This window comes from Sander lucioperca, chromosome 21, assembly GCF_008315115.2.
Source record: "Sander lucioperca isolate FBNREF2018 chromosome 21, SLUC_FBN_1.2, whole genome shotgun sequence".
NCBI classification, from domain to species: domain Eukaryota; kingdom Metazoa; phylum Chordata; class Actinopteri; order Perciformes; family Percidae; genus Sander; species Sander lucioperca.
In genome coordinates this window covers 28,484,532-28,494,757 of record NC_050193.1, presented here as the reverse complement: position 1 = coordinate 28,494,757, position 10,226 = coordinate 28,484,532, and the positions used below count along the sequence as shown (strand labels likewise).

Sequence of the window (10,226 nt, the reverse complement as noted above, 5' to 3'; positions counted from 1 at the left end):
CAACATTTAAATTTGTCCAATACTGATTCATGACTAAATATCTGGAAAGCTAATCGCATTCAATGATAAACATGATATATGAAGTATATTAACATGCTGCTAGCGTGGCTGTAGACTCTTGTTAATATGCAGCGTATATCCTGTATAGGGTGTTCATCATGGAAAAGGCGTATATTATTCTATATAACATATCTAGACTATAACAGAGAAACATAACATTATAAGCCCTAGGACTCACTGTTTGAATATCATACGGGGTTTGATTTATTTACCAGATCATTTATTTTCCTTGTGAGAAGAGAAAGAACACAGTTTCTTGTTAATATCATGATTTGTTTTCCTTTTCCAACAAAGAGCCTCGTGGGAGTGTGTTGATGTCCGGAAGCCTTAAAATGAGCGGTAATTATTATTAGATGTACTCAGACAGCATTGTAGTTAAGACACAGAAGGAAATGTCATTACATTGAGTTAGAGGACTGTCGGGAAATGTTGGGCGAGTACTGTTACTTTGTTTCTCATCCGAGGTCCTTGTTTTATAGGGCTATGAAGTCAGGATTTGTTTGGCATGTTGTTTTTTTTAAATGTGATTCATTTCAAACCAGCCATACTTTTTTCATCTTTTATTGAGTATCCCAGAAAGAAAGAAAAAGAGATGGATAACATGAGTACTTCAAATATACACATTTTACTGCAGCTATCAGGACATACCAGTTCACAGTACATGATCTGTGGTAGTGTGCTTGCAACACAAAACATACGTAATATATGCCTTTGTTTTCTCTCAGGAGGGACCTGGGTTCAGATAGCAGCAAGGAGAGAGAGATGGGATAAAAGGGAGTTTATCCTCCGTAGTCACGTGAAAGTGCATTGTAGTTTTCACCATTACAGCATATATATATATATATATATATCGCACGCTCTCCTTGCATCCCTTGGTGTTCACAGTAACCTTGCGCACAAGGAGTAGAAAATACAAATGCAAAATAAAAGCGGGAGGAAGTACAAAAGGTAGGATGGAAGACAAGGTAAAAAGGTTTTAACGCTGAGAGCAAAATATTTACATTTTAATAGACAGCTAGAAGCAAATACAAGCTCTAGTTATGACTACATAACTAGTGTTTTGCTTGCTGTGGGTTATGAGCGCCGGGGGGGTGGGGTGGGTGGGGGGGAGAGGGGGAGAGGGGGAGTCAGGAGAAGACTATTATAGATGGATGAAAGGTAAGGGAATAAGGTACATGGAGTTCTTTTTCTCGTCTTCTCATCTCAAGTATATATAGTATAAACAGTATTGTATAATAATATAAAAATAACATTATTATGCTTTCCATCCACTTAGTGGAGTGAAGCATGAGGTAGATAGACGAGAGGGCGTTAGGGGGATTTGCTGGCAGCCTTATCATGGCGTGCCGAGCCGGGACGAAGAGAAGGCCAGGCAGAGAGGATTACACAGAGGAGAGGTGCAGGCAGGCGAGGAAGGCAGCAGGCTAGATGATGCCGTATTTGGCCAAGTCGCTGAGCTCCATGTCGCCGAAGGCTTCCCATGGGCACACCACTGTGATGTCTGTGCCAAGACCCTCCATGCCGGGGATATCGTCACCAAAGCTGCAGGAGAGGAAACAAACCGCTGAGTGAGTTTGTGAGTTTGCATTTAAAACTATATATATATACTATATACAGGGCATGAAGTTAACTTTTTTAATCCACCTGCCACAGGGACTTTTTACCAGCCAGTTTTGTTTTTTTGCCTCATAAAGGTGAAAAACAGGAATTGCTGTGTCTCTATGATCCTATCCTGTCCTATTGATGGTAGCCTACTGGTGGAAATTGCTCCGTGATCACGTGCTGTAGTAGGGGGGCCCGCCTTGATAATCCTGCATAGGGGCCCGGTGTTGGCTCGTTACGCCACTGCATATAAGAGATGAGATGACTGACAAAATCAGGAGTAGCCTACGCGCACCACAACAACAACCAAACACTGGTGAATGCGCACCATAACACAAAATTTTTTTTTGTATAGTTATTAAAAATAAAAAAATAAATAAAAAGGAAACTTGTTTTGGGGAGAATAATACTTATTACTATTAATTTATTACTCTGGGCTGAGATTTCCTAGGAACCTTACCAAAAAGGCTCAGGATGCTGCAAATGTTGGTAAAATATGAAAAAGGCTGGTGGATTTAAGACACAAAATAATTTATTGGATGAATCAAATATGAACATATCTGTCATTGTCAGTGGCTTGTTGATCTTTACATTGTTAGTTAATTTCCTATCCTGGCCTGGGACACACATTCATACGGTTTAATAAAGTACTTATTGGACTTTAACTTATCATTGCACTTACAATAACGTAGCTGTCCTCAATTTAGGTCATCCTGTACGTCTCATCTGCGTTTTTTCCTGCATCCACTGTGTGCGTTTGTGTGTGTGTGTGTGTGTGTGTGCGTGTGTGTGTGTGTGTGTGTGTGTGTGTGTGTGTGTGTGTGTGTGTGTGTGTGTCTGTGTGTGTGTGTCTGTGTGTGTGTTTGTGTGTGATTGTGTGTGCGCGTCAGTCGCGGGGGAAACGGAGCAGCCCCGCCCGCTGCAGAGAGCCGACAATTTGAAATAGCAGCGCTGACTTTAGAGTGAAAAAACGTCACAGCGTACAGTGATGTTAAAATGTCTACATGTTGGCAGGACGGTCTGAAATGTTTTGACGGTCTTTCGCTGTACGTTTTGTTGGTAAATGTTAGATGTTCGAGTCACACACACGTCTCGTCTTCATATCAGAAACTAGGAAATTAATTTTACCCGTTCTCACTCCCGCTTGGTCAGTGGCTGGGATTGTGTGAGTAATGAAAATGCGATAGGGGGCCCCGGCTGTCAATCAATGTCTTCCAGTGATGCGGGCCCCTGATTGGACCAGGCCCGTAAAAAAACGTGTACCCTGCTTACCGATAGTTACGAGTCTGAATCACTCAATTCTCATTGGCTACCCACAGGTAGATTGACAGTTTCACCCGCCAATCACAAAAGTTACCCGCATTTGGCGGGTGGGCGGGTGCCAATTTCATGCCCTGACTATATATACTATATACTATATATGTATAATAACGTGGCTAACAACAGTAGTCTCGCATTGCAAGACCTTCCTCCACAGTGCTGCGAAGGAGGGTCTGGCTAGTCCACACAGCATTCTGGGATGGGAGAAAAACGCGCTCTGGTTTATTGGCATTTCTTTAAACCAATCACAATCGTCTTGGGCGGCGCTAAGCTCCGGACGGAGCCACGGTGCCTCTGCAAAATAGCCTCGGGAAGGAACTTGTTTTGGTGGAACATGTGTACGTTCAAAAGTTGTTTGAGTCGTGCAACAGAAAACTCAGATTGGACAGACAGTCTAGCTAGCTGTCTGGATTTACCCTGCAGAGATCTGAGGAGCAGTTAACCATAGTCCTCCGGAGGTTAGAATTACAACACAACAAAAGCGGAAAGTAACGGACGTCCGGCTGAAAACGGTGTCATCCAGAGGAATTTCCAGCGGCAACAGAGCAATCCCGGAAGTGGAACATTGTGGATATAGACTGACAAGGAGGATTGGTTCGAGGTTATTCATGACATTTATGTGATGGAGAAACTTACTTTTCCTGTAAGACTTGAACGAGATAAGTTTAAAAACTGATGAACTGTGAGTTGAATTGATTTCCACACTTTGATCAGACTTTACTTGATTTAAGATGATCTAATTTATACATCACCTCCCCCTAGTGTTTGATTTAAGCTACTCGATCAGTTTTATTCTCTGAGTACTTTTTTTTATTTAATATTTGTCATGTATTTACATTTTCTTTAAAACAGAAAATGATGCATTTTTGTTGTGCTGTATTGTGCACATCAACTGTGCCCAATTCCCAATAAAAATGTGAAACAAAAAAACACAAAAAAATTCATGTATAATACATGTAGGTTTTAGTTTTTTTACCCTTTCTGGCCTGGCTTTGGGGCTTTGCTCTTGAATGTACGGGTCTGCCTCTGCTTGAACTTGGGTGGTCCCTTCTTGGGTGTGGTTGGGCCCGTTGATGCAGTAGGGGCGAGGGCGCTTCCCGCAGGGGGGTTGGCGTTCATTTCTGCTGAGGGTCTCTAAAAGACGGAACAAGTGTCATCATACAGAGATCACAGTTTCCCTCTTCCTCTCCCCCCCCCCCATCTCTCTCTCTCTCTCCATCTGCCCTCTGTTAATCCTGTGTCCTTCCAGCTCTCAATGCCAATCAGTGGAGATTATGCAGATTAGTTTAAACAGCCAGATTAGCTCTAATCCCACTCTGATCCACAGCAGATTAACAGCCCTTTTTGAGCAACAGCGATGCCATGTGCAATGACCTCAGACTTTTCCATTAGCTCTTCAACGTATTCAACATTCAACTGCTGATGTTTAAGATATTAATTGAACTATTACATCCACATCGCCAGTGCATTCTTGTGTCATACATTTGTGTTTTGTTCATATCTGTCAAGTTTGACACGGGTCTCTTGCTAACCAAAGGAGGCTTCGCTAACAATGTATGTCATGGTGTTGTTTTCTGTGCACAGACATGCTAACCTCTTGTCCTCATCTCCAACTTGATCTTAAGCAGTATCTGGTCTGATCTCCACTTCTCAGCCACTCCCTCCCTCCCTCCTCCCTCCCTCTGACTGCTAACAGTGGTAATCCAGTTAAGGCAATTTGACAAAGGTGGAAATCTTTTAGCATGTTACGTTAATCCAACATATGCGCCGCCTTCATCAACAGAGCTAGATTGCCTGTGGGTTACAAAGGCTCCCCCGAGCACACTTCTTTTTCCTGCTCTCATGTGTAGAGATCTGTGAAGCTGTGAACATGATGTCGGCCATCTGTTGCTGTGATTTTTGCCCCTAAAGTCAATCCTCTTTACACCGGGCATAAGGAAATACACAGACTTGTTCTCCTTTTTTTCAGTTTCATGTCTTTCTTTTCTTTAAAATATTGTATACTTGACTACATCTTTACTTCAACCTGCGATTTGCTTTTTCACCACCTTTTCTCCATTTAAATTTGCAACATCAAACCACATTGCTAGCACAGGATAAGTAGAAATTGTAATAGTTTTTCTTCTTCACTCGTGTTCAAACTCTTGTCATTCATCCATTCAATCTGTTCCATGTATCCGTTTTCAGTTTTTTTAGCTCGCAATGCACAAATGCAGATCTGCATTAAAGCCGTCATTATCGTGAAAGTCATCCTCGTCTGAATTCTTGCATTGTCTAGTTCAAAGCTGACTTGACTCGTTTGATCTATAACCAGCATACAAGTAGTAACCGTTACCATAGAAACATTATTAAAGCTGTCATAATTAAAGTGGACTGTAGGTTTTTAAAGTCAATTAAGTTCTTACCTGTTGTCACAGATATCCCAAGAGGCCACCGCCGATCTCTGCTTCTTGTCTTCTGTTTGTGAAGCTTGTTGTTTGTGTTGTGCTTTTATATCTTCACCTCTAATCCCCCTCACCCTCTTCTTTCCAGTTCTTCTCCTCCCCCTGCCTGACTATAATTGTCCTTGTTCCCAATACCCCGCCCGCCGCCCTCCCCTTACCTGCCATGGCAGAGAGGCGGTGCAACCCACTGGGTAGACTGTGTCAAAGATCAATCTGGAAGGATTTGATCGGGCTTATCCCTCTAAACCTCAGCACGCCTGCATTCAGCTTTGCTGTGAGGAGACGGCCTGCTGGTCATTTCAGGTCCATGTGAGATGCTGTTTTCAAGTAGGGGGTGTTGGAGCCAGCTGTGAACAAACTCTTATTCCATTACATTTAAATGTAGTTTCTTGTGACTTTGAATTTGATAAAAACCAAAAAGAAGCTCAATACGATCAACTTCTTTCTCCAATAAAAGTTGCATGTTTGATCGTGAATTAGAGGACATTTTAAGTGCTTAATATTTAGATAGTGTTTTGATAAATCATTGCCTTAATCAGGTTTTGGCTCTGGGCCAAAGAGCTCAAGCTGCCGGACATCTGTAGAGATGAAAGTGCTGTTATTGTTATACCAAAAAGTGGCCCTCCACCATGGTGTCAAACACGGTCAAACATCAAATTTTTTCATTGATTTTCAGCTTTAAGTGTACCTCATTTTCCAAATATGCCTTCCAATTGCTTGGTATTTACATTACTATTTGTGTCTGAGCGTCACAGCACGGGTTTGGGGCTGTTGCTTGGAGGGAGATGCAGCCAAAGTGGGCAGGCCAGTGGTGCAGTGATTAAACTGATTAACACCAGTCACATAACTAAATCAAACGTTTCTTTCTGGACACAGAACAAACAAACTGAACAAATAGCTGCTCCAGTTGCCTTCGACTTCATGCCTCTAGCTAGTTTACATCATTTACTTCTTCCTTGGACAAGGTGGATAAAAATCCTCATAGAACAGTAGCCTTTTTTTCAGTATTTAAGGAGAAGTCAAATGACAAAGGTTTAAAATGTAAGACAATATAAAAAATGTAGCTTGCCTGATCAGTATCTAAACTAGTGTGAAATAATGATAGAAAGTTTCTGTGTGGAAAATCTAAACTAAAGGGAGGATTCTGGATTAGTTTGTTTGGAAGCAGGACAAGTACTGAGAAAAAGCCATGATACAACCGCAGAGCACTGATGTAAATTTATGTAAGCAGACCTTTTAGTCCAAATTCTTCAAATGATCAATTTTTGGAAACTCACCAACTCACAAAGATACAGGGAAAACTCCTTGTTTCATCCTCTTGTTCTTCCCCTTTCTTTGCATTCTATCTTGAATTCATATCTCATACATTTTTTTTTTAGATATATTCTATATGTTTTAAAGTGAGACGAAGCCAAGGCGACAGCTTCACAATAATCTACAGACATATGCTATACATGACACTGGAGCCAAAAGATGAATGGATGAGTCTACAGCCGTGCTAGTGGCTCTGTGAGGCTGTAGCCACAGCGGTGCCTGAAGCTTAATGCTAACGTTCACATGCTAACATGCTGATGCTGACAGGCATAATGTTTGCCGTGTTTGTTTGGCGTGTTAGCATGCTAACATTTGCTAAATGACCCAATGATTCCACTATAAATCAGGGGATAAACAAGGTTATTACATTTCATCCGGACCAAAGTTCGTTGCAATCCATCCAACAGTTATCGAAATATTTCACTAAAAAAACTAAACACAAATGTGATCCTCATATAGTTGCACTAGAGGAAAAGTCTGAAGATTACCAAAGTAGTTAGGAATAATCCTCCGGGGCTCATGAATGTCTGTGCCAAATTTAATCGAGTAGACGTATTTCAGTCTTAGCATGGCTAAGGCAACTTGTTTAGCAATAATCTCCCTGAAATGCTATCCAGAGGCATGATGTCCATGATATGGCATAATACGCGTAATTCCAACTACAGTACATATTTAATGGCTGTAATTATAGTTACTGAATATCTATCATATATTCTCTAGGGGTGGAAATCACCATATTGCGACATTCTGCGATATATTACAATTTATTACCTTTTCTCTAACTTCAAATCATGTCCCCAAGCATCTGTTTTAGCTAAAAAGATACATTTCTCTGGTTGTTCATCTCACTTTATTGGATTGTACAAAAAAGTGTGCAATTTATATAATAAAACATCGATACTTGGTGTCCATGTATCGATACAGTATTCTCACGGAAAATATCGCAATACTATGCTATATCAATTTTTTTCTCCCACCCCTAATATTCTCTCCAACTGATTAATTCAAGTGATAATGGAAGTAAGGGGCACTAAATGGTGATTAGAGTTATCTAGGTTTTTAGAATAATGATAGAAGTAAGGTAGTTTTTAGAATGTAGAGAAAGATGAATGTACTATTAAACTTTTTGAAAACCTACATTTATGTTGCAAAAGCAACCAAGTTATGTACGTTATCATTTCATAACTATATATTGGTTTGGGGTTGATGGTCGATCATATGCTGCACACTGATCAGCTGAGGTTAAGGACAGGACAATATGACTAAGCCTCTTTAACAGTACGTGGGCTAGAATGGGAAATACCTGTCCTCTTTAACAACGCAGTCCATGTGAAGTAAACTCTGGATTATCAGGCTATATGCTGGGAACAGCGAGCACAAGGCCTGTTTCATCAATGTTATCACATCACAAATCCAGTATGCTGGAAACGTTTTTGGATACATTCCAGAAATGCTGCTGTATACAGTTAACTCACTATAGCTTGTTAATATGTGGCTTCTTTATACTTTGCAGGCAGATAATAAGCAAAATACCTCTCATTTATCACAAAGAACTGGACTGAATTGTGCAGCAACCTCGTGCTGTGTTGACATGTCTGGATTATAAATCCATATGTTAAACATGGAGCCCGCACTTATTATGTCTGCATACAACATCCTAATACTAAAGGCCACTAATTACATTAAGTTGGACTCAGTATTGAAAAATAGCACTGGGGCAGCAATATGATGCAGCTGCACTGTGTGTGTGTGTGTGTGTGTGTGTGTGTGTGTGTGAGTGAGAGAGAGACATGTTCGGCATCACAGGCAACATTTTATAGCCTGTCAAACATCAGCTGGAAGTATGACTTCAGCTGACAAATCTGTTCATTCATGAAGTTAAATGAATTCCTGTGTGTGTTCAGAAGAAACCATATTCTTTTTACGTCCAAGCTCTCTGGCTTGAGGACCACCATATACAGTGCAGGCATACAGTAAGCTACATATGATCTGTTGGACGTATGGAGGTTTGCTTCCCACTCCGCAAAAGAGACCAAGAGTGACTATTCTTGGCATATGAATGCACCTTTTTTTATCAAAAAGGGTCTAGACAGGATTGAACCACAGTCTCTACTGTCACTTTTGACTCAGATGCTGAACTCGCACTTTGTGTCCAAGACAAATTTATATGTTTAAATTCTAAGCCGTCTCCCCAAAAATAGGAAAATGTGACCATTAGCACAAACCGTTTGAAATTTAAAGATATAATTTAGAGTATCAGGAAAGACACCAGACACACTAACATTCACTCAGCTTTCAGTCCACCTTTTATTTTGCTTTGATCCTCTCTGCACCCACAAAAGGTGAAATGTAAGCGGATTCCCAGCAGCTTTGTTAAATAATGGTTAAATAATGACCCATCTACAGTGTTTGTGGTTACAGTAGGATAGGGGAAATAGTCCTAATAAAGATAACTCTATGGGTGGAGAGAGATACGTTCCAAACACTTTTATTTCTGCATGTACAGCCACATTTGAGGAAATACATCAGAGAAGAATTGATGTTGTGATACCTTTTTTAACATGAAAACTTGTCACCATTGAAATCTTTTTGAAGACCGAAACTATAGCCTTCGTGAGGTGTTAAAATATCAGTATAAATGTGTCTATAATGTAGCACCTGGACTAATAATAGTGTTGTGCATTGACCACACATGTCTTAACACGTGCCTGTCCCATATGAATAGAGGCAAAAGAGCTCAGACCGTCTAATTTGCTGGTGAATATGTCAGATGGTGGTGGGCCAGTATTGGTGTTAAGTAGAGTAAGTTTAGAGAGCAAGTTCAGAGAGCAATGACAGATTACATACAGCGTACTTAAAACACATGACACATGTGCACTAATCCTGCACACTCATACACATAAGTCAGTGCTTCCCAACCTTATTTCCTCAGATGTAAGCCCACAGCCCCGTCAGATGAATTCACGTAGCCCTTCATAAATAACACCAGTCATGTTCCAAATATTTAACATTTATTTAATTTATTTTAAAATGTTATACAGTTGAACTGCAGTGTTTAGGTTGTATTAGTCTAGTTTGCTTTTGTCCTACTGGCAGAAGCTAGATGTTTTTTCAACTGTTTATTCGTTACTTTTAGCTAACCACTTCAACTGTTTATTATTTGTAACTTTTAGCTAACTATTTTAAGTGTTTATTCGTTTCCTTTAGCTCATTATTTCAACCGTTTATTTGCTGATTTTAGCTAACTATTTCAACTGTTTGTCCACTTTTAGCTAACTATTTCAACTGTTTATTCGTTACTTTTAGCTAACTATTTCAACTGTTTATACACTACTTTTAGCTAACTATTTCAACTGTTTATCCATTACTTAGCTAACTATTGCAAGTGTTTATTCGTTACTTGCTAACTGTTTTAATTTTCTCTGCTAGCATACTCATTTTCACTCACTCTCAATCAAATATCTTTTACTAAATTAAAGTTAGTTG

At 40.1% G+C, this 10,226-nt stretch overlaps 1 protein-coding gene across 1 annotated transcript; it reads right to left on the bottom strand.

Moving 5' to 3' along the window:
• Positions 1-666: 666 nt before the first annotated feature.
• LOC116065474 (retinal cone rhodopsin-sensitive cGMP 3',5'-cyclic phosphodiesterase subunit gamma-like) lies at positions 667-5,579 on the bottom strand. Its single transcript, XM_031321027.2, has 3 exons — positions 5,388-5,579; positions 3,959-4,116; positions 667-1,602 (listed from the first exon to the last, which is right to left on the bottom strand). The coding sequence occupies exons 2-3, from the start codon at positions 4,099-4,101 to the stop codon at positions 1,485-1,487; spliced, it is 261 nt and encodes an 86-aa protein (XP_031176887.1). The 5' UTR covers positions 4,102-4,116; positions 5,388-5,579; the 3' UTR covers positions 667-1,484.
• Between the last annotated feature and the right edge of the window lie 4,647 nt (positions 5,580-10,226).